Consider the following 26,521-nt stretch of genomic DNA (forward strand, 5'->3'; position numbering starts at 1 on the left):
AGTCACAAATGTAAAGATATGTAAATATTTCGTTTAATAGTAATAAATATTTCTGAAACTTTCATTTAACAATTCTTATTTATTTTTTCAACTCGTACAAAACTAACGATTTTCGCTTGGTTTAGAATATTTTTTGTCTATTATGAAGTAATCCATTAACTCGTAAAATGCTGATGCCAAACCTGAACATTGGGTTCCGTAGAATATCGCATTGCTAAAAATAAGTTTACCAACCGCTAGCATTGAGAAACGTTAGAGAACAAACTCTTTAGTTGAGCTACAAAATAATCTGGTAGAGAAATAGTTTAGAACTAATAGGTTTGACTGCAGTCTACGTCTAATACACCAACCACCACATACTCACAGGGATACACTAAATTTAAGCAGTGGTGATGTAATGATTTGGAAAGGATTATTATTGACAAAGCGCTAAATCTACATACAATGGATGCTGGCATTACGAGCATTGGTCTTAAGTGTCTAAACCATTTATATAAGCAGAGTCTGAAATGTAAGCCTACAACATTTCCAATAAGAATAGAATGAAATTATAGAATAAAAAAACAACAACATTAAACCTATGTGAAAAAGAGAAATACCGCAAATCTTACGGCTTACGTTTATAAGCAGTGAATTGAAAAGTTATAACAAAGAAAACAAACAAGTGCAAGCAAGGAGTGAAAATAACGCATTAAATACAATACCCTGCCGGTGAACGCGTGTGAAAATGGAAATAAACAAAAGTTAATAAAGTAGGAAAAGTCAACAGCTGAACAAACAAGGCCCAAAAAAAAGGTTGCCTCAAAAGAAGAACAAATTTTTTAACTAAACATGTAAATATACAGGGTTTTTCATGTTCGAGTTTATTGGTTTACATATACTATGTATGTTGATAAAGTACAAGGTCTATAATTTATGAATGAAAAAAGACATTTTGCAAATATGCCACGCATGCACGTTTTTGAGATGTGGTCTCACAGAAAATATTCCAAACACATTAAATTGGGCGACAGAATATCGAGAAACTCCTCTATCCGAGAAATTTGTCTGCCATTAACTGATTGATTCGTTGGCTGTGTAGCATGACATATGGGCAATATTCATACATAATAGGCAAAAAAAAACTAAGACGTAAACATACATACAGAAGCATACGAAGAAAAATTGCACGGGTTCACCACCAGACCATAATGCGCACGGAATGGCAGGATCGAATGTGCAACGCTGTTTTTACGAATAGCTTTCTTAACAGAAAATATCCGAAATTTATCGAGTTTTCTTTTTATCTACCGTTCACGTAGTGGATTTTAATTAATTTTTGAAAATTATCGAGCGAAATCACACGCATTTTTGTAAATTGCTCTATATTTTCCATTTAATATCTGTGAATCATGCAATCTAACTGTGGAACATATCAAAAGAAAGTGTTGCTAAACAAAGAAACTCGAACCTGAAGGACTCTGTACGTATAATATAATGAGCCTTCGGCTCGCACACATGCATGCGCCAAAATCAATAAAATAATCAGCGCTCAAAAGCAGACAAAATTCTTCTACGAAACAAATAAAATCAAAATATTCTATGGTAATAAACTTTATAAAAGAGGAAAACTTTACAGCAAACCGTAATTAGGATATACTTTGTGAACTTGACACTAAGCTTCTAAGAAATTGCATATGCAGTGAACATCATTGCTATTCTGGTGACATAAAAATGTACATTGAGTGAAAAGTGTCGCAAACAAGCCGATAACATCAAATGTAATTATTTACGGGAATAAAACAACAACAACGAAAAAGCCATGGAGTCTATAATTTCACGGCAAGATTTATCCGAGTCGCCGGCGATGAGCTCTTTGTCACTCACAACACTCGCAACAGTTACAACAGCCAAAAAGTCACACGGAACTTTTATGCTTTTTGACAACAATCGCATCATTAGCGGTGACAATATTAGCAACATTCATGACATTCAGAATAATTTCATTCTTGGCAAATACAACAACAGTTTGCAAATCATGAATACAAGTTCGACAGGCAATGGCAATGGCAGTGGCACTGTTAGCGGCCTGGATGAAAGTAATGAGATGTTGAACACTTTCGAAATACTCGGTATTATGTTGAATTATTACTATGTGCCCGTCTTGGTGTGCACCGGTAGTTTGGGTAATATACTCTCAGTGTTTGTCTTTTTTAAAACGAAATTACGCAAACTTTCGTCCAGCTTCTATTTGGCCGCATTGGCGGTTAGTGATACTTGTTTCCTGTTGGGCCTCTTCATGCAGTGGCTTAACTTTGTCGACATTGACATTTACAATCGTGACTTCTTCTGTCAGTTTTTTACATTCTTCAGCAATTTGGCGTGCTTCTGCTCAGCCTGGTTTGTAGTGGCGTTCACTGTGGAACGCTTCATCGCTGTGGGATATCCACTTAGGCGGCAGACAATGTGTACCGTGCGTCGCGCGAAAATCGTTATATTCGCACTCACTGCTTGGGGCTGCCTACATTGCACACCCTATTGGATTTCGTCAACGCCGCTCTATGCGCCGAAGCTGGAAACGATTTTATGTGATATGAACACTGACTATAAGGTAAGCAAAGCAAAGAACTAAAATTGAAAAAATATACTTATATATGTATATGTAAATAAAATATAAAACAATTGCCAAATAGACATTGAAAGGAATAATGAGGACGATTTAAAATACATAATCACATTCAATGAACGTTATGTTGCCTAGAATTCATGCACTATTGCACGCACCGCCTGGTGGGCTGATTATTATGACTTACATGAATTTAGAACCAGCAACTCAGAGTTCCACAAGAAACTTTTACTTTAGTGTTAATCTTCGCATACCGCGATACAAATGCATACTTTGAATGACGTGTTGGCATTGCCTTAAATCTGGCAAACAAATTATGTGCTTACGTTTATATACAAAATTGCTGGAGCTAGAGTTTAATTCTCATTCTGTGTAAAGGTTCGGTTAAATGGCTGCCCATACGAGGGGCCCACTTGGACAAGAATTTGTCCGTTGTGATACCATAGAGGGGGACGGGAGGGGAACTGGAGAGGCGGAGGAATCAGACAGAATCCAGGGCTTGGATTAGAGGATGACGACCAACGAGTGGCTGATGAATTTCACCAGATGTGTGATATTTAAACCCGCACAGATGTTTAAACCTTAGCCCGACGAGAGCAGGGCAGCTGAGAAGAAGGTGCTGAGATGATTCCACCTCGTCCTCCAGACATCTTCTGTAGAACGGGCTTGAAGCAATGACAAGCCTCACCGCATGGACACCTAACGGACAGTGTCCGGTAAGGATACTTACCAAGTTCGATAGCTGTAACTTTGTTAGTCTTAGAAGTACCCTCGAGTGCTCCCGATCTACCCGCGGCCAGAAGGTTCTCGCGACTTTGCACGTTGCGCACTAGCCCAGCGCGTGCTGAGTTGAAACGAGCCCATCTTTCCAGTAGCAGGCTACAGATTCTTAAGGGAATTCATATCCTTTCATATTGCCATGAAGCCGTCTCAAGGATTCGCTTTCTGGCCAACTCATCGGCCCAGCAGTTTCCATCTATGCTGCTGTGACCGGGAACCCAAATGAGCCTTATATCAAAGTATTCCGATGCAATCGAGAGGAAATTCAAGCATTCCGCCCGACTAGTTTCGAACGCACAAACAGCGAGCCCAAGGCCCTAATTGCCACTTGGCTGTCGGAGTAGATATTCACCTCTTTTACTGTAATTACAGAAGCGAGCAGCCAATCCACAGCTTCCTTAATTGCGGCTACTTCTGCTTGGAAAATACTACAGTGGTCAGGAAGCTTAAATTGGGGCTTGATGGGGAGCTCCTCGCAGAATACTCCCCCACCAACTCTTCCGTCCAATTTCGAGCCATCTGTAAACATATTTGCCATGCACTGTTTCGAAATGTTGCACCCCGCCGATTCTTCCCTTGAAGGAATATGAATGGAAAAAGTTTCGCTTGGACCTAGCGAGCGTGTACAATGATCCAGCACCATGGGCATAGACAACAACTTTGAGTGCTAAGAATGCTAAAGTGTCCGTAGCTTAAGTCTAGCTTATGTCACGAACACCTCAATCTGTGTAAACGTGAAGTGAAAAAAGATTTCATTTTCGTTTTCACAGCCACTTTTCAATCTGTCTTTTCACAAACCATTATTTTACGATTCCCGTTTGTGCCATGATAAAAGGGTTCCATTTCCACTGTATCCATGAAACTTTTGCAATTTATTCAAGTTTCAAAACAAAAGTCAAGCTAGATTAAAGTAAAGAAAATATATCGCGAATAATTATATTACTTTGCTTGATTTGTAGCACAGAGTTCGTGATGGTTCTTAGTAAATTTAATCCGATTTTGAAAATAATTTAATATTTATTGGAATTTGTTGAAAGTGCTGAGACGTTCACTTCGCGATGGACAAAATCCTTTTGAAATGACCACCAACGATGAGATTTATTTAGAAGACTTTGAGGAACCTGAAGAACATGTGGAGAACTAGCATGCAACTAACTAACTAATATTTCAAGTCATGATATTTTGAACAGTGCAAAACCCAACGTTTGCAAATAGTGGAAGATAATTTTACCAATAACATGCAGTTACAAAATTTTCTTTAATTTTTCCACTAATTTTTAACAAAAATGTTTGTTCATAAGCTACATTGGTTTAAATTTGGTGTTCAAAGGTAATTGAATAGTACTTAAATATTTAAACTTTAAATAAAAATAACTTTTTTGAAGTGTACTCATAAATAAAAATACTTCAAAAAAATTAGTTTTATTTGGAAATCTTAAATATTAATTATATTATACATAGATGCATGCAGTAGTCCAGTCAAAATGGTCCAATATTCTCTTTTTCAATATTTGCTACATTTTTCGTGCACACTTTTTTTCATTAATTGTATTATCTATCTTATATATATAAAATTCAAATTATGTATGTATCTATAGATCGACTTGCGTCCTAAACGCATAAACCGATCGTAACTAAAGTGGTGCACAAGTCGACATATATGTGCTTTCAAGTCATTTGCTAAATTCACACAACAATGCAGTGTTTTGTTCTCAACTAACAGTAACAGGCAATAGCAGCTAGAGAGAAAACCAAATCATGCTTTTGTATGACTTGTTTCTCTCTCAGCATTGTCACAACACACATATTTCGGCAAGATAGCAATAAAAGCAATGACACTGAAAGGCAATGAAAAACAATTCAATTCAAACAAGTGAATTGTGTCAAATGTGGATTATTTACTTACATGAATTCCTGATATTTTAAAATCAAATAGGCAGTTAATGTTTGGTATGATGGTTTTGTAGAATAAAAATTAAATTCTGATTAATATTTTAATATAACTTACACTTTGCCGGCAAATATTCTTCTGCGCACTTTATTGGCTTTTAAATTTACTAAAAGCTGTCTTATTTCATAACTTCAATAGCTTTAAAAATTATTAATCGAAAGTTTACCGTTATTTATTAATATTCTCCCCTTAATACGCAAAAGTGCGCGGGGAGCGAAGAAATGTGTATGTTTGCAATTTTCATCCATCTCGAAGGGGTGCTAATACACACTACGTACATACATACATATGACACCAATTCACACATTGTACTTGATGTCTTTCGGCAAGGCTTGTATGAGAATGTTTTTCTACCATTGCCATGCAAGCATATAAGCAGCGTCGTGCAATTCGTGCACTGTCGATAGAGCCGAAGTAGTATTGCTTGTTGAAGACAGTTTTTCTTCGTTGCTGTTCAAGTTGTGTGCCTACATTGCTTTTTGTCATCACAAACAGTGTCACATGCAATGTGTGAATTGTTGCTTTGTAATAAACAAGTCATTTGTGCACCACTTTAATCGTAACCAAATTTGAAACACGAACTGGATACCTTACCGGGATGGTCATGGGCTAAAAAATATTTTAATATATATAGGGGGCGTGGCACCTCCCATACAAATGGAATTTTTAACAGTCCGTATTTCTGGAAGTATTTACGTTAGACTACTGAAATTTGGTAAGGGGTTATATGAGGTTAATCCCTAACACCTCCAAGAAAACTGAGAAGAACGATAAAGGGGGCTTGGCACCTCCCATATAAATGCAATTTTTCATTGTCCATATCTCCGGAAGTATTTGGGGTAGACAATTGAAATTTGGTAAGAGATTATATAAGGTTAAAGCCTAACACCTGCATGAAAACTGGTGATAGCTAGAAATGGGGCGTGACACCTCCTATACAAATGGAATTTTTCATGCTGCATATCACTGGGCGCATTTATGGTAGAATACCAAAAATTGGTAAAAAGTTTAATGAAGTTAGTATTTAGTACTCCTAGAAAAAATATGAGCTTAGAGAAAAATGGGGGTTAGACCATTTGATAAAGAAACGAATTTATATTATCAACGATAGAGGTATTACTGAATTGAATGCATTCTCTTATTGGTAAAGCTTTATCGGTAAGTAAACAGTCCAGCAATCTAACCAACTCATGTTTTACCCATGGCCAATTATATGTAGCCTGCTCCAGAGTTGGCGCACCGAAAAACCTTTTTATTTATACTCAAAATAATATAACAAAAAATGTCGTATATCCGATCGTTTTAAATAATACCTAAACTGACTTAAAAAAGTTAAAGTTGTTTTATTTACATTGCATACTTTTTGATAGAAATGTGGGGTGAAACCCACGGGTATAAGCTAGTATGTATATAAAAGTAGAGTTCATTCCACAACAAAAACCATATAAATTCTAGTTTAAAACTTTGTGCAAGTTAAAAAGACATTTCAAATTTTCATCAAATTCTTAAATTTTTGAATCAAAACTTTTAGAAACTTTTCGGGTACACAGTTGTATAGCCAGGCAACTATACTCGCACTTACACACTTGCTGCGGAACTAATTCTCCATTTTTTCACGTAGAAATTGTCAGGCAAAAGAAAATTTTTCATAAGAAAATATTTTCACTTTAACACGCAACAGTTATCGAGTGTGCAATGGAAAAGTGAAAAGATCTCGTTTCATTCTCCTTTTTTCATGTGAAAACATTTTAACGTTTCTCTTCCTTTTTTTCAACGTGAATCGAAAGTGTAAAGAAAACGGGGAAAAAACTTTTGATTTCGCGGAACGAGAATTAACCCCCTGCTATTTAAAAACTCATTGCACTGGTCTGAAGGAAAGTAAATCCAATAATTTAAAACTACACCAAACTATACATTTTAGTGGAAGTAGTGAAAGAAAAAGAAACCCATTATTTATGCGAAAAAATTTTGCACAACTGGTTTAAAACTGTTTTTTGGTCGATCTTTAGCTCCTGGGCGTTGCTACGACTTCTGCCGCTTAACTCAATGACGGGCTTGCCTGTACGGGGTGCATCTTTACCTTCAAAAAATCCTTAACGGAATCGACGACACCAAAATTACACGTATGAAGATAGTACAGTATCGGCACCATAAACATCATTCATAATTTCAGCGGCAGTGCTGCATTTTTGCCTTTATCAAAGAAAAACTGTAAAATGTACCGATTTTTTTCCTGTTGACTTCCATTATTAACACCCCGTACTAACAACTAAATGGAGCAAACAAAATACAGCAGAAGAATTTTTTTAATGAGAAATGTCAACTTGACAACGAGCATAAACCTTAAATCGTTTGATCGATGTTTGACGAGATATCGATCACTACAGCCAGCTACCGAGAAAATAATGGCTTTCTTTTTCCCAAAGCTAATATTTATGTGAAAGATTTTTAGGTATCATAAGGAGACTTTCACTGCGGCAGCCAATAAAAATAAAATTGTTTTGTTACACTTAATATTTTTTATCAATTTACAACATGTATGTATGAGCTAATGCATTGCATCAGTCGTTACATATCTCTGCATTGAACATTTGGAAACGCAAATTCTAAAACCTTAAAAAAATTTAATTTATAATGCATTCATGTACCTCGTATGTTCATTTGCGATACGACAAACAAGAATACAATAAAAAAAACAAATACATTTAAAAAAAGGGAGCGTAACTAAAGGGCCAAACCAGTTAAAACTAATTACCCTGTGAAGTTAGGTCTGTGCTAAACAAAGTTAAATTAAACAAACTCCAGGAATCTTTAGAATTCCTTATGAGTTCTTAAAAAATGCTCCCGATACTTTCATTGCGGCTATAGCGAGTGCTTACACAAATCTTTACGAAAAATGCAAAGTAGACACGGCTTTTAGAACCAGCGTAGTTTTTCCTATCTTCGAAAAAGGGGATCCTGCCCTGGTAGAAAACTACATAGGAATTTCATTCATGAACTGCATTGCTACAGTTATGATGGGCATAATTAACGAAAGAATAACTTCTTGGACTGAAAGGAACAGTATCTTAAACGAGTATCAAGCCGACTTCAGAAAGAATTACTCCACAGTCGACAATATATTCAATTTAGCCGCTATTATCTATTTAAAATTCGAAGAAAAGAAGAAAGTTTACGCGTATTTTGTCGACTTTAAAGCGGCATTTGATAGAGTATCAAGAAACGCCTTGATATATAAACGACATAGAGAATATATACCATCTGGTCAAATATGAACGAGACGTTATCAATAAAACTGCCCGCTGATGACATATGGCAGAAATAATTTTTTTGGTAGGACTGTTATAAGCTTACATGGCAAATTTCAGCGTGATATGTCACATAGTTTGTTTTCTGTGCTACTGTAAACAAGTCAAGCTCGAGTGTGTTCTTCGAATTCTCTTTTATGACTTCAATTGTCTCAAAATGTTTATTGATAACGTCTTGTTCTTATTTGAGCAGAAGGTACAGCGATACAAAGACAGTTGTATAGAATGGCTCAGAAATTTCAGATACATTCCAAACAAACTCAGGCGTCAAACAGGGATGCTTATTGTCGCCAATACTATTTGCTATTTACATAAACGACTTACATGAAAGCTTAGAAGGAGGATTAAACAGAGAAGGGAAAAATATTAGACTTCTAATGTATGCGAATGATATCATTTTGTTAGCAGATCACCCAGGCAAACTACATATTGTATGTATAATATATATATATAATTGGCGCGTACACCCTTTTTGGGTGTTTGGCCGAGCTCCTCCTCGTATTTGTGGCGTGCGTCTTGTTGTTGTTCCACAAATGGAGGGACCTACAGTTTCAAGCCGACTCCGAACGGCAGATATTTTTATGAGGAGCTTTTTCATGGCAGAAATACACTCGGACGTTTGTCATTGCCTGCCGAGGGGCGACCGCTATCAGAAAAATGTTTTTCTTAATTTTGGTGTTTCACCGAGATTCGAGCCTACGTTCTCTCTATGAATTCCGAATGGTAGTCACGCACCAACCCATTCGGCTACGCGGCCAAAGTGATGATTAATAACCGTGAAAGCTACTGCAACCTGTGGAATCTTGAAGTAAACCGCTCAAAGTCTCAAATAATGGTGTTCAGAAAAGGTGAGAAACTTAGTAAAGAACAGAAATGGTATTATAGTAAGGAAGAAATGCAGACTGTGTCGCGATATACATACTTACTTAAGAGTGGGAATAACACCTCAGATGATTTTAAAAAACATGTTGAAAACAGAACAGCTGCAGCAAAGAATGGTATTAATGCTTCGTGTACTTGTCTTTTAAAAAAGAAAGAAATTTCAATTGAAGCTAAATGGAAACTTTTTCTTGCAGTTGTCGTTCAATACAATCATACGCAGCACAGGTGTGGGGTTTCGGGTGGTTTGAAGAAGTTGATATATTGCAAAAGTATTTTGTAAAGCGAATTCTGAAGCTACCATCACAAATGCTGACATACATACTTTTTTGGAAACCGGCATGCAAGAAAATCATTTGTTCACTTTAGAACTGTTCCTTAAGTATATGCACAGAATATTGATTATGTACTCAGAAAATCGGCTGCCACATTATCTGTCCAAAACTGTTATAAAGAAAGAAGTCTTCTGGATTAGAGATCTAAAGAACTTGTTTAGTAAAAACGATGTCATTTGGCGAACAGATAATATACAATCAGAAAGCTGGATAGAAGATGCAAAATTGGTTTTAACAAACCACAACCATGCTAGGATGAATTTGTACATACAAAAAGGCTTAAGTACTAGTAGGATATATAAGGAATTAGATTGGTCAAAATTCTGGTTTATTTAAAAAGATATAATATAGAATCAAGCATGTAGATAATGAGGGCTAGAACTGACATGGTAATTTTAAATAACCACAGATTTACAAGTTTTATGCTCAATGTGCAATTTATGTTTTCAACATAGCACATTTCCTGGCGCGCTGCCAATATTAAGAGAATACAGAAAAGTCTTTTTCGGAAAATATGCCTTAAATGATTCACAGCTGATTCAGATTCTCAATGGGGAAAATGATCAATGGGATAAACTTTTGCGTTTCATTAAATATACCTCTAGATACAGAGATTACTTAATAAAAGAGTTTAACTGGTTTTAAAAAACCGTAAACCGAATAATTGTTTTGTACGAAAAATAAATCGACAGACGGTTCATGCCATTGTCGTAAAATTATTGTAAATATTTATTTTTTCTTAATATTATAATAAGTAAATTTCAAATTTTGTATATTTTACGTTTATTTGCAATAAATACTACTACTACTACTACTAATTACTCTGTGTAACAACCGAAACCAGATGGACTCTGTTAAGATTTTTTAAATGTATACCAATGAGTAATAAAATACTCGATGGATTTATAGAAGTTAGCTCGATTTTCTTACGGCCTACTAAAGCTTTCATGTGTCAGCATAAGTTGTTTTTCAAAAACCATCAAAATATACGAGGGCGGTTCAATAAGTACCCGTGTTGGATGACAGAGGGCATTTCTGAGGGAACTAAATATTAGCATCGTATGCTACCATCTATCAAAGGGCGGCAAAACAAATTTCAGACTGATTGATAGGTTAGTTTGGATCTGGCAGCTATTCGAACAAGATGTATATTTCGTGATTTTCGCTAAGATGGAAAAAGAGCAGTATCGTTCAGTGATTCGCCTTTTGTTTTTAGAAGGGAATTTGTTTTTGATGAGGACCGACAAGGACGCCCGGTAGATGTGGTTACCGAGAAAATCATTCAAAAAGTTTACGACATGATTCAACGAACGGATGTTCGCGAAGTAACAGAGGCCACAGGTGTGTCGACTGGAACGGCAATTAATATTTTACATGATAAGTTGGCGATGAAAAAATTGTCGCCGCGATTGGCGGATGCGGCTGTTAGCTTTTTGCGTCGAATTGTCACCGTTGATGAAACCTAGATTCATCATTACACACCAGAATTTAAGCACCAATTAAAACAATGGATTTGTCCCGGTGAATCTGCTCCAAAGAACGCGAAGACAGTCCCATTGGCCGGCGTCATCCTCATGAATTTTTTGGAAAAAGGAAGAACGATCAAGGGGCAATACTACAGTGAGATACTGGACCGCTTTCACAAAAAATTGAAGGAGACACAGCCGCATTTGGCGAAATAGAAGGTACTGTTTCACCATGATAACGCACCAGCATATCCATTTGCAGATTTCGCCGCCAAACTGCATGAATTGCGTTACGAATTGCTGCCGCACCCCCGTTTTCACCCGCAGGGAGCCAGGCGACTTTTCCTTGTTCCCTAACATGAAGAAATGGCTCGCGGGAATAAAAAATTAGTTCAAACGAGGAAGTCATCGCCGATACAGAAACGTATTTTGGAGAGTCCGACAAATCCTATTTTTTGGAGGTATTAAAACATGGCCGGGCGTTGGGAGAAGTGTATTTTTCTAAAAGGGGACTATGTTGAAAAATAAAAAAAAAATTTGGAAAAATGATATCTTCATTTCCAACACGGGTATTTATTGAACGCTCCTCGTATGTGCATGTTTGAACGAAATGGAAAGTTAAGACATATACATACCTACATATCGTAAAATTTGACGGAAATATTTTCGTAGCACATTTTAACTCATTAAAAGTACCTTCACATAGGGCAGGTTAGCTGCATAATTGACAGTCAGCTGTCAAGACTGTTTCGAAAGATTTTTCTTCATAGAAATTGGTTTGGTCGAATATTTTTAGTGTTTTTGGTTTTTTTAATTATCAATAATAAGCAAAAATAAGCAATAGTTGATTTAATTGCGCAATTTGCTGCTAGTAATAGACAGTTGCAGGAAATCCGTAACCGACGCCAACTGAGGTTGCGACACGCACACATATAAGCTGCTGGACAGCAAATGCATAAGCGTGTCGCCCGTAGCTTAAGTGCTCGAGCTCCATGAAAAGTACGATATGTACCAAAAACAAATAAATAAAAAAAAATAGTAAATATGGTTTCAACGACATTCATAGTTCTTCATTTTGTTTTTGTTCGGTCAATAAAGAAGCGAACTGAAGCATTTAAATATCTGATAAAGCTGGAAAATTTTCAAAGGACAAAAAGAAGAGTACAAAAATTGTATATAGGTGCACACATATATATATATAAGTAATTATGTAGTGAGGCCACTTCGTAGCCACAGCTTCCAACGTGTTTCACATTTCTTAACAAATATATATGTTAACTGCGAAAAAGCAAAATTTGGCTTCTGATTTTTGTGGTCGTCGTCTTGCTTTCTTAACATTACATGGATAATACATACATATATATAATAAAAATAATAGGACTATGAATAAGTTCGTGCGGTTTTACAACAGATGGCGTAACTTGATTATTATTCCATCGATCCACATTTCCAAACATTCATTGGAGAGCTACTGTCGTAAGGCACAAACGTCAGTATAAGTTTTTTATTTGAAGCGTAAACAACAATATTTTTACCACACTTGAAAATGTCGAATTTCGTGCCAAATAATGTGTTTTTGCGGGGAATTCTTCTTCATTATTTTAATATGAAGAAAAAAGCAGCCGAAAGTCATCGTATCTTGGTGGAAGTTTATGGTGAGCATGCTCTAGCTGAGCGAACGTGCCAGAAGTGGTTTGCACGCTTTAAAAGTGGTGATTTTGGCTTGGAAGACGAAGAACGCGAGGGTGCGCCGCCAAAGTTCATGGATACCGAATTGGAAACCGCACGAACTTATTCATAGCCCTATGTATATATGTATATATATATGTATATATATATATATATATATATATATGTATATATATATATACATATATTGTATATATTATATATGCATATATTTTTTTTTGTTTTGGCGGTGAGGTTGGGTTAAAAATGCCTTCGCACCATATAGTTAACTCGACGGTACTACGTGTGATGGGATCCCACTAAAAACATCCCTCCTCATCTCTAGGGTTTTTCCTAGATTCCTATACATACATATGTAGTTGTACTATATCGCGCTCGTGCGTTAGATGACTCATTTATGATATTTTATCGCAAAAAGTTTGAATCTAATCCACAATATTCGAAATAAAAGCCGATATGCTTGACCCGTTCGATTAAGAAAGCAAAACACATGCACTACGCCACCTCTGTATGCAATGCAGTGAGAAGCCAAACTAAATAATCAGCAAACATACTACCATATAAGTAGTTAATAAATTACTACTTGATGCATCAATGCATTTATTTCTACTACGATAATTAACCGAATGTCCGATGCTGCTTTTTGATGATAAAAAATACCGTTCAAGCAAAGCGGTGGCTTAAAAAGTGTTGTGGGGACTCCGTTTCATCAGAAATAACAATAAAACGATGGTTTGCTGACTTCAAACGTGGTAGTAGAGAAACCGATAATGCACAACGCAGTGGACGTCCAAATGAGGCGTTAACAACAGAAAACATAAAAAAAATCCACCAAACCGTATTTGAAATATATCAAAAGAACGTCTTGGCTTTAATTGCATTAGCATTTGACTATGAGAAAGCTCTGCAGTCAGGAGACCATTGTACCACACCCGGATAGATTTCAGTAGAAAGAATAGAGAGATAGAAAAGATAAAATGTGGGTGGTAAGACGGATAAATTAGTTTGAGGTCACTCTTCCACAAGAGAGATCCGGTGAGGAAGTTTTTTTTTAATTAATAATAAAACATAATTTAATTTTAATTTAATCCACAAGAGAGATCCGGAAGAGGAAGGGTATGAACTTTATCAATATTCAGTATATCGCAACCCAATATCCTAAGTCTGATTTTGGAAAACGCTGGACAGCTACAGAGAAAATGCTCTGCAGTTTCGTCATTCTCAAGACAGAATAGGCATATCGGGCTGTCTACGACCCCCATGGCAGCCATATGCTGACCACATGCGTTCTGGCCTGTGGTTACACAGTATTCTCAGGGCTTTTCTGCTGAGTTTTAACCACCGTAGTCAACAGATTTGGCTGCCAGCGACTACTGGCTGTTTGCAGACTAATAAATGTTCGCCGTAAGAAATTTCGCTCGAATGAAATTGAAACTTAGTTACAGTTAGTATTGAAATGTTAGAGCGGCGCACACTGGGGATTTTGCGAAAAAAGTCAAATATGCAACATACCACCTACGCAATGTTTAATGGTATTTCTAAATTCCAGAATAGAACCAACAATAAAATCAAAAAAAATTACTAAACTCCGACTTACAGTTTCTTTTTTATAGATATGTCAAAAGTATAATTTTTTTATAGTATTGAACTGGCCAAGAAAAAACTTCAAATCTCAAGGTGGTTTTTTTTCTTTTTGCTTGAGCCGACTTCCAATTTTTTATTTTTCATTTAGGGTACGATATTTTTATATATTTTAGCCGGAAGAACAAAGGCTGTAAAGCATTTGATTATCTATTTATAATTAATTTTACGAAAAAAAAAAAAATCATATTCCTTCATATTCTTGGATCTGCAAGTTGAGCTACATTTACCTACGGTCAGAAACTAGTATCAACGTGTTGCTTAATAACGTCTCTTTCGGTTTTAATCAATTGCAGGTGCCACCAGGCGCCACTGATTATTTTTTGGCAATGATAATAACTAAACGCTTTTTAGTGTGTGCATAATGATAACGAAACACTTTTAATTTTGTTTTGACATTTTGAGGATAATTCAGAATTATGAACTTGCATGTATCCTGTGCGTAAATATTCGCTGGCTTATATTAATAAAAAAACAAAAAAAAAAAATTTTTTTTAATTTTTTTAAAAAATAGTTTTTATACATGTTCTTTTCATACACAAATATATACAACTTCGTTAGTAGTAAAAATGTAAATATTTTTTGGGATGTATACTTTTTTCCGCATCTCTGTACAAAAATCCCCAGTGTGCGGCGCTGAAATGATTGCGTTGTTCTTGATGAAAATTACGGTGATGAGTAAAGATAATTTTGAACAAAAAAAGTGCTTTCTTTGCTAGGCCCGGCAATTTTCAGCCCACGTGTTATGACGTTATTTTCTTTGAATTTCCACTAGTTATCTTTGCATACTCTCAAGATTTCAACAACAACAGCATTTTTCAATACAGTTTTTAGAACAACAAACAAAGTCTAATAAACAGTATAACAATTTGAGCTTTGTGTAAATACTTTTGATTATGGGTGTACTACAAGGATTTAATTATTTGTAATATTTATTTTTTATAGTAATTTAGTTCAGATAACAGCAGAGGCAATATAAACCCTCAAAGTTGTAAAAAAACTAACCAAATATTAAACTTTTAGACAGATTTTTTAGAAAAATTCTGGGTATGCAGTTGTATGGCCCATTCAATTTTGATATGATATTGTGCAAGTTTAAAGGGTCCCGAAATTCTTGTTAAGGGAATGCTGGACATTTTTGTATATAGAGAAAATACACAGACCGCCAGCAAGTAACAAAATTGAATCAGACAAATTAAATAATAATATTGTAAAAAATAAATAAGAGTCAAAGCGTTGCAATATGTTGCGCTGCTTTTATTGTGAACACAGGAATGCATACATATAAATGGAAGTATTAGGTGCACAGCTAAGTTCTCACTGTATTTCTGATAAAAATACAACTTTATTATGAAAAAAAATGGTTACAAGAGAATCATTGAAAGTATTGCCCATAGCTGGCTACTACTTTTTCCCATCTTTCTGGTAGATCTCGTATACCGTTGCGGTAAAACTGTTCATCTTTTGAGGTTATTTTTTTTGAGCCATTTTTTGATGTCTTCATATGAATGGAACTGCTGGTCAGCTAGACCATGTATCATCGATCGGAACAGGTGATAATCGGACGGCGCAATATCTGGAGAATATATGGTGGGGTAGGATTTCCCATTTTAGTGTTTCCTGGTAGGTTTTAACGGCTTTGGCAACGTGAGGCTGAGCATTGTCATGCAGTAGAATCACTTTGTCATGCCTCTCCGCGTATTGCGGCCTTTTCTCGCACAGTGCTCGGCTCAATCCCATCAATTGAAGTCGATACTGATCTCCAGTGATGGTTTTGCTTGGTTTTAACAGTTCATAATAAATAACACCAACTTGGGCCCATCAAATACATAGCATAACCTTCGCAGCGTGAATATTCGTCCAAGGCGACGACGCAAAAGCATGTCCAGGTAGTCCCCATGACTTTCTTTTCTTTGAACTGCTGTAATGAATCCATTTTTCATGATGCGATGAAGAAAACCCTTCTTTTTTTGCCGCTAGAGCAGTTGTTCACAGACGAAAAAACGACGTTCAACATCCCTTGGTTTTAAGTCATAAGGATCCCAGGTCCCCTGTTTTTGAATCATTCCCAAAGCATGCAATCGCTTAGAAATGGATTGGCGGGTGACTCTTAATACTGAAGCAAGCTCTTCTTGCGGTTGACCAGGACCCTCATTGAGCAATGCCTCCAATTCAGCGTCTTCGAAGGTTTTTGACCTTCCTTAAACATTAAAATCACCGTCTTTGAAGCAACGGAACCAAACTCGGCACGTTGTTTTACTTAAAGCAGCATCGCTTCAGCCGCTGTTTTTTTTTTCGAATGAAAGAGGAAAATCAACACTTCCCGCAAATGACGATTATTCGGCACAAAATCAGACATTTTCACAAAACCAAAAGTATATGATACCAAAACCAAATCACTAATGTGTCGAAGCAGTTTGTTTACCAAATGTCTAAGCTTGGTTTATGACGTTTAGGTTATGTTAGAATCGACTTGCGCACACTGCTAGCGGCATCTACAAACAGCGGGAACTTAGTTGCGCATTTAATATGTTAGATATGCAAATACCTAAATCTGATTTTACTTTTATTTCAGGCGTAAAAAGGCATTTATGTGAGTAACTCTCTGTGCAATGAAATGTTCCATTATTTTGCTGAAAAGTTTGTAACTGTAAAAAATGTAGCATAAGTAAATAAATTTGAAAATATTTGCTATTCTTCTCTACATCAACCATTCCACAAATTGTTAACTTACGTTTGATATGCCGCTTTGTTATATACGTATATATTATATATATGCATATGTATGTATGTGTAATATTTATCAAATTTATGTATATATATAATTGGCGCGTACACCCTTTTTGAGTATTTGGCCGAGCTCCTCCTCCTATTTGTGTGTGCGTCTTGATGTTGTTCCACAAATGGAGGGACCTACAGTTTCAAGCCGACTCCGAACGGCAGATATTTTTATGAGGAGCTTTTTTCATGGCAGAAATACACTCGGAGGTTTGCTGTTGCCTGCCGAGGGGCGACCGCTATTAGAAAAATGTTTTTCTTAATTTTGGTGTTTCACCGAGATTCGAACCTACGTTCTCTCTGTGAATTTCGAATGGTAGTCACGCACCAACCATTCGGCTACGGCGGCCGCTGACAGATGTTTTATACATACATATAAACGATGTACTCGTACATATATTATACATACACACGTACTTATACGTTTATACACATGCAAGCAGCAGTTCGTGAAATAGCAGGAACCCTTCGACTGCCTTTTTGCTCGTTTTGCCATTACCTAAAATTCGAAAAAGGCTGAATTTGTAATACAGCAAATTCGCAATATCTGAAGAGACTACATTTCGATGATTGTATAACTTCTTTGCACTTAAATGTAAATTAAATTTGGGCGGATAGACTCTTTCGTTCATTTAAACGCATAAATGTTTGATAATACGGAACTTCTTGCACGTTCATACGAAAAATGCAATTTTTTTTTAATTACTAATAAAACATATTTAATTGTACGTGGTGTTTATTTAATAGACTAATATCACAAAAATAAACAATAATTAAAGGATTTCTTAAAAATTAAACTAGTGACAATAGGAACAAAATGGAATATTTAAGTGATCATTAAAATATCCGAAAATCGAAAAACCCTTCGAGGATAGATAAGCTTCAAAACATAAAAAAAGATTATGCACATCGGAGTATTCTATGCATAATTATTAGCGAACATACATACATTTTTATAGACTTTATTTTGTTGAATGTAGGCGAATATAGATGCCGGGGGCCGTTGTAGTCAAATGGGTTGGTGTGTGACTTCTGAATAATCGAATGCAGGTCTCCCAATTTTCATAAGGATCATGCTTGTTTGTTGATATAGCCGCCGAAAGTAAAACATTATTTAACGCCCAATTGAAGTGGCCCAAGCTAAGTAGCGAAAAAAGCGAACGGTTGTTTGCCTTCAATTGGAGAGCCAATTGTACCTTGAAAGTAAGGAATCTGAGATTCCTATGCAAAATTCTCATCAGACTGGTTTCGAAATGTATTTTGTCAATCTTCCTTGATAAGGTTTCGTACACCCTGCGCCAAATTCGCGTCGGTACCGACCTTGAGTGTTGCCCACTCGTGAAAGAACTCGCTAACTTGGTACACAAATTACTTGCATTTGTACTTATACCCGCTTATTCATCAATTATTTAAACACAAACTTACTATCAGTACGGATTTTGGTGGAGTAAAGAGTTCAAAACATATTTTCCACTTTATTTCGACGTTGAAATTAACATAAATTTAATACAAAAAAAAATTAATCACTCTATCGGAAGATGTTTTAATTTTTGCAAATGACACTTGTGAGTTATTTTACTATATAGTCAGTATACCTCCATAGCGCTCGCCATTCACCGTAACGGCGGCTTTTTCCTCATTGACGATGACGTCGACAGTGCGCTATGAACATCGCGAACAGATTTATTTTCATAATTGATTCGTGCCAAACCTTACTGAACTGAAATGTCAACACAGTTTATCATTCTCAGCTGTCAAACCATAGTTATTGACATCGATAGTACTCATGCAGCTAACAAAAACACCCGATACATAAGTAGGTACAACTTATTATGGAAGTAAAGTTTCTTACTATGCGGAGTTTTCATTACAGAAATGTTCAGCGTGAAATTTCTGCATTTCTTATATTTATGCAGTAGGTACTTACTATAAGTACATACTGCTTGTATAAGTAACGTAGGTTTCTATACAAATTTTAAGATTAAATTCGTAATCAGCGAACCCGAAAACATATAAATTTATATGCATCTTGATTATGTTCTAGAATATACGCTATTTCACGTGAGGGGGTGGCCAATAGGGGTGGAAGGGGGTGGATTTTCAAAATTTTAAGATCAAATTCGTAATCAGCGACCCCGAGTAAGAAATTTTGAATCAATTACTTAATTTTTTGAGTTTTGGCCCGCTTTTCGGGAATCGGCCGCACTGTGCGTCAATCCATTAGTGTTATTTTGAGCTCCGAAAACTTAACTGAAATTTTAACTGAAATCCTAACGATATGCTGGCAAGTTTTTGTATTCCAAAACCTAACTTACAGATTTTTCCCTAAGGCATGATTGAGGCCCCTACAATGTCACCGTTCATAAAGCCATCATGGAACGGCAAAGGTCCGCTCCGAGGATACTTAATGGTTCTTATGACTCACGATCCTTTAAATCTTCTCCTCGAAATCATTGAGCGTAGGATATATTTTTGGCGCAGCGCAAATTAAATTTACTCTCAACTGATCACACCACACTTTTCCGTTGCTTAAAAGTTCAATTTTGATGCGCTCTTGCCCACTCCAATCCTTTGACCCACAGTTTCTGTGTGAACGGCGATTTTTTGACTAGTGGTCTACCGGAAAGCCCGAAACGATCTTTAACACTCCTCGGTGTATAAAATTGTCTGACAGTCTCGACGTCTTCCTGGCGGTCCTTTCTGCTACCGTTATATAAACGGTTTTTGTGGTATCTTTTTTAAGCAAAGTTCTCACTGTAGCATAGCCGATTTAAAAATCAAAATAAAATTCAGCAGAAAATGTTCAATGGTAAGGGGTATTTGCTCACTGGTGTATATTTATATAATCTCGATCGCAGTAAATATTTATTTTAATATTTTGACTTTAATGCCACTTGGTGCGTTTCATTTTTGCAAATTCTATAAACTCTGAATATCAGCCACATCGGGTCATAAATAAGATTTTTATAAATATCTCGACACCAGCGCTACCTTATTTGTTGGCGCGTTAATCGCCTACGCGAATTTGGCCGAGTTTAAGAAAGCGCGCCAGTCGTTTCTTTATCATGCCATGTGAAACCAAGTCCTTCTCCACCTGATCTCTCCAACGCAACTTCCACTTCCTCTACTACCACCAGCTGGTACCGCATCGAATACTTTCAGAGCTGGAGCGTTTGTATCGATTCGAACAACAAGACCCAGCCAACGTAACCGTTGATTTTTATTCGCTGCATTATGTCTATAGCTATGTCGTCGTAAAGCTCATACAGCTCATCATTTCATCACTTGCGATATTCGCCGTCTCGAACTTGCAAAGGTCCAAAAATATTCCGCAGAATCTTCCTCTCAAACACTCTTAGTGACGTCTCATCGGATATTGTCATCGTCTAAGCTTCTGCGCCATACGTTAGGACGGGCACGATGAGAGCCTAGTAGAGTATTAATTTTGTTCTTTACTTAGTCCAAAGTAGCACTTGTTGGCAAGAGACATTCTCCGTGTTAATGCTGGTTACTAGATAAACGAAGTCTCTTACAACCTGCAAATCGTAACTGTCAACAGTGACATGGGTGGCATTGCGCGAGTACTGTTTGTTTGATGACAGGGGGTACTTCGATTTGTCCTCGTTCACCACGCATTCGCTTTGCTTCTTTATCTAGTTTGGAAAAGGCAGAACTAAAAGCGCGGTTGTTAAGGACGATGAAGTCAATATCATCGACATAAGGCAAGAATTCTACGCTCTTATAGAATATTGTGCCTGAGCGATTAAGTTCTGCGGCTCGTACGATCCTCTCCAAGATCAGGTTAAAGAAGTCACCCAACAGCGAGCCACCCTGTCTCGTTTAGTATCACACGGCTCGGCGCTGGTATTGAGCAGCGTCATTTTGTATAGCCGTATTAATGAAATACCCGCAGCAACACAACAATTAAAATTGCATTGAAATGAATGGCACCGAAATGTTTGTACACCGAATGATGAAACAAACAAACATTCATTTGTACAGTACATTTGATATGTATGTACATTAGGTTTTCACCAAAAACGGTTGCTGTTCCCACCGGAATTATAAAATTTATTATATTTCAAAACTGAAGTCAAACTATTTCCGAAAAATACTAAGATTTACGTGAGCTGGAACGGGTTGGAAATCCCTTTCAATACCGAGTTTTTTAGAAATAAAATTAGTATAAAAATCCCCTCAAATGATAAAAGAATTTAGACTTAAAAGGTCTGCATAAAAATGTTTAAAATTTTTATAATTTTTAGTTGGCTCTAATTAAACATATCTCCGTACATACCGCACTTTTCACACTGCTGATACATAATTAAAATTGCATACCTTTCTATTAATTACAGGACTTCATGACGGTAATGAACTACTGGGATACATTGGTGGTCTTTGCAGTACCATTTACAACAATTTTTGTATTGAACACAATTACTGCTTGTAGAGTATGGAAGTTTGCAACTATTCGGCGTTCGCTAACAATGCAAAAGAGGTAATTAGTAAAGAGTTTACACGGATAAAGACGCACCCTCTTTGTAAATTTAGACTTTTAAACAGAATCGTGATTTAATTTTAATAAATTTCGAAAACTACCAGCTGCTATACTCGTATGTACCAGTATTCACATACATATGCCATAATTAAATTAGCAGATTAAATGAAGTACGCAATTTCTTCTATTTATCATCTAGCACTCTCGGCGGTTCGCGAAAGATTTAGATGGTTCTCAAATATTCTGCGCAGTTCGAAGAGAAGTGAAGTTAGCAACCACACCACCGTTCCAATCACTGATTCTCCCACCCTCTATAGTTTCTCAAGACTCTAGTAGAATGGGCGAACTATGTCCGCACAATTAAAAAATTGTTCAGGAGTTTTTGTGTACTTCAACTACAATAGAATGGAATGTATTTGCTAATAAAAATCTAACCAGACAATTCAATGTATTTTCAGCGTAGTACCCAGAATACAAAAAAACCACTAACTTTATTAATGAATTCCATTGTCTGGCAAAACCTGCAGTTTATAAGTTAGTTTAACTTAATTGCTGACATTTCTGTTGTAAACACAGACCGCCAGTTGTGCTCAATACCAGATGTATCTAGAACCACTACTCTTCTTAAAACAGTCCATGGAGGCAATGAGCCTGAGCTGAATTCACTTCGAAATCCTATACCCGTTTTTTCTATAAGAAATCTAATTAAAACTTGGTTATTTCCAGAACCATAAGAGAAATACCGAAGCTTATATTCTTATCTGCCTTCTCGTTACCTGGTGAGCCTATGCGCTCCGGTACGCCTAACTGAGGAACGAACTGCTGTGCTATCACGCTAAGAAATATGCGGTAATTTTTTACTATTTATTACCAAAATGATTGTGACGGAGTTAGGCTTCTTAGGAACAACTGAGTTGTTTGAATATATGCATATAGGTATTTTGTTTAATGGGACAAAAGTTGACCATAAGCTGTCTACAGCTTCTAGATGCTAGTTTGAACTGAAAGATATTCCAATGGTCGGGCAAGGGACATGACATTTGCATCGCTAAGTCACTATGGGCTTCGTGTGGTGGGTGTCATTTACCAAATTTTGGATGGCGACTATAGCTGCTATACTATGCACACTTCCTTCATAAAGTCACCCAAATGATTTATTAACTTGTACTAGCGTCTATGAATTCACGGCGTCACCCCAGAGCTCAGACATATTCTGATTATAAGGTTCTCTCTAGAAGTTAAGCAATAAACAATTTTATTTTTTGTGCTTAGTCAATATTTTTCTAATTACAAATAATTTCTGTTAACAGATTTGAGTTTTATAAGAGGAACACAGGAAGGTGAGATATTCTCACCATTACTGTGGAGCCTACTAGTTGATAGCCTGTTGAAAGAAGTGAAATATGGTATATTATCGAGAAAAGCAGCACATCAATGAATGCTATATTGGAGTCTCGAGTAAAAATTCTCGAGTAAAAAAATTGATCTGATCTAGTTGATGGATTTTTTAACAAATTGTCCTTGTGGTGAAACAAACTAAGACGATGTTAAAAATATAACTCTAGTCGGTAAAACCTTTGTAAAAACCAAAAATATAGGAAGATAACCTAATCATCCAAGGATGATAGATTTACAAAGTCGGCTCTTCTGGTGAAAAAGTAAATTGTGAGGAGAGCTTCCGCTACCACGTCACTTAGAAGATTCAAGAGCCGAAATCTGCGCAATCATTTTACACATATTCACACACTCGTCCAATAAGTCATTGTTCAGACGGCAACGAAGTGTCATTGGTTGATTATTTTCATTCATCACCAACACAATCTCTATTTATTTGTTAACACTTCCCAAGTGCCGTGACTCCATCAGCTGATTCTGACAAATTTTTCTTCTTTCAATCTTTTCACCATGCTAATCACCCTTTGTAGCAGATGAAGCGCGCAAGGAAATGTCACACTTCGCTCCTGTAGCAGACCAATTGGAGAAAAATTGAAGACGGAACCGACAAAAATATACTCGCTTATACAGCCACAGTCAAACTAATTATGTATCTACAATGACTTAGTAGTATAATGGGGTGTGCTTGTGAATGGAATTCGCGTCAATATTAATAACGAGGGCAATGGAGGATACAGCTGAACTTCATTTACTTCCTTAGCATCCTTTAGAGGATCAGATCCTTCTACGCTATTGTTCCTATTCAACTGGACGATGAAATTTCGTTTCACAACTGGGTCCTAATCAAATGCTAGGTTAATATTTCTACCGATGTAGAAGTGTTCAACCGGTTTGGAAAATTCCACAGCAATTTTTCGCTAGAGTTTTCTGTAGCTCCTCGAATCCTCTTTGCATGGAATAGCTCTTCTTGCTATTGTATTTATTTATTTTGCATTCACGATACACAATACTGCCAATTAACTGCTTTTCAACATTCGACTTTTCGAGTGCCACTCTTTTATTTCTATATTTACATACATTTATGTACCTATGTACATACATATAAATGTGAAAACACGTTTAATAATATTAAAACTCATTTTCGTTATTTATCCTATTTCAGAAAAACACAGCAGGTGTCTAAAGATGCACTAACGTCATCGACATATCGGTCATCATCATCAGTGAAGCGCCAAAAATCATCATCCACATACAGCACTTCACTTAATAATGAAAATCAGGCGGATGTCAGAGTATTACAGAGAAAATCAGGTGAGCTCAAATACTGTAGAGGCCAAAAAAGTAACACATATTTTTTTCCGAGGTAAATCATTTGAAGAAATAGGGCTTAGTTACTCACAAACCCCCCTAGAATCGCTAAAAGGAAGTTTCAACTTTAGGGGTAGTTGTTTCATTAAAAATCGGAATAAAACTATATATAATATTATAAGGAAGTATATAACCGAAGGCTTCTCTCTAGTAATTTTTCTAGCATAGCCTTATATAACTGATATATTTAAAAGAAAAGCTAAATCGTACCACAACTAAAGGGTGATTTTTTAGCTATTATCTTTTTAAACAGTTGGTTTAAACAGCTGACGCACGTTTCGTGTTTTATTTCACTATCAAACATCTTCAGTTTGGTCTATAATTTAACCATGAATCGTCTTACAAACGAACAACGCTTACAAATCATTGTATTGTATTATAAAAATTCGTGTTCTTTTAAGAAAGTTTATCGCGCGCTGCTTCCATTTTATGGTCAGTTTAATCGACCCACTGAAGCGGTTATTCGAGCTATTGTGACTAAATGTAGAACCAAATTTACATTATTGGACATCAAACCACCAACACGCTTACGTAGAGTGCGAGAATTGAAGCCGAACGACCTACTTCAACGCAGATTTTTTGGTGAATGGGTTCTTGGAAAGTTGGTCGAAGATCCACTTTTTTATCGAAAAATTGTGTTCAGCGACGAAGCTCATTTTTGGATCAATGGGTACGTAAATAAGCAGAATTGTCGATTTTGGAGTGAAGATCAGCCAGAAGAATTGCCAGAGCTACCAATGTATCTAGAAAAGGTCACAGTTTGGTGCGGTTTATGGGTTGGAGGTATCATTGGACCGTACTTCTTCAAAGATGCTTCGCATCGTTACGTAACTGTGAATGGTGAGCGCTACCGTGAAATGATATCCAACTTGTTTTTGCCCAAAATGCAAGGTTTCGACTTGCATGACATGTGGTTTCAGCAAGACGGTGCCACATGCCACACAGCACGCGTAACAATGGACTTGTTGAGAGACGAGTTCGGTGAACATTTTATTTCACATTCGGGACCTGTCAATTGGCCACCCAGATCGTGCGATATAACACCTTTAGATTATTTTTTGTGGGGATATGACAAAGCTCATGTCTATTCAGATAAGCCTGCTTCAATTCACGCATTGGAAGACACCATTAAAACATTTATATGTGCGATACCGGCCGAAGCATTGGAAAGAGTATGCCAAAATTGGACTAAGCGGATGGACCATTTGAAGCGCAGTCGTGGTCAACATTTGCATGAAATAATCTTCAAACATTAAATTATATGGACTGTACTATTACAGTACAGTTTGCGGATAGTACCTCCGATGGTACATCTGCCTTCAATATAGAATCGGGAGTCACTCAGAAGTTTTCTCTATATAGATTAGCCAATCTATCTTTATGCCTAAAATTGCCGTATACTGCTAGTGTTTTTCAGGCAGAAGTCTTTGCGATTCTGCAGACATGCAGCCTTAGAGAATGTGGGAAAGAGGGATATTACCATTTTTTTAATAATCAAGCTGCGATCAAGGCTCTGATCTTGGCAATTAAATAATTCTGGTCACTGGGTGTTTTTTTATTCGACAGCTTTCAGCAGTTTTCCAACCTAAATCCCTTCAATCTTTTCCATTACATCAACAGCTCTGGCTGGCTGTAGATATCTGCCTGTTGGAGGTCTCCTAATGATATCAAAACGGCGCTTTAGTGCACTTGGGGAGTGCCAGACTGGTACTTCAATCGTTTCTCCTATCTACTTATTTACACGTATTCTATTTATCCTCCATTAACTTCATACTATGTATGGGATGATTTTCCGAAGCTTCCGCTGAATATTTTTCTACAGCTTTTG

At 36.5% G+C, this 26,521-nt stretch overlaps 1 protein-coding gene across 1 annotated transcript in view; it reads left to right on the forward strand.

Annotated features, from left to right (window-relative positions):
- Positions 1-1,801: 1,801 nt before the first annotated feature.
- The window catches only part of LOC129242126 (cysteinyl leukotriene receptor 1), a 28,577-nt gene continuing 3,857 nt past the window's right edge, over positions 1,802-26,521 (forward strand). The window contains exons 1-3 of the mRNA XM_054878684.1: positions 1,802-2,590; positions 21,788-21,930; positions 24,488-24,636. Coding sequence (XP_054734659.1) covers positions 1,802-2,590; positions 21,788-21,930; positions 24,488-24,636 — 1,081 coding nt within the window. The remainder of the gene's footprint in view (positions 2,591-21,787; positions 21,931-24,487; positions 24,637-26,521) is intronic.

Source organism: Anastrepha obliqua, chromosome 3, assembly GCF_027943255.1.
Source record: "Anastrepha obliqua isolate idAnaObli1 chromosome 3, idAnaObli1_1.0, whole genome shotgun sequence".
Classification (NCBI taxonomy): Eukaryota; Metazoa; Arthropoda; class Insecta; order Diptera; family Tephritidae; genus Anastrepha; species Anastrepha obliqua.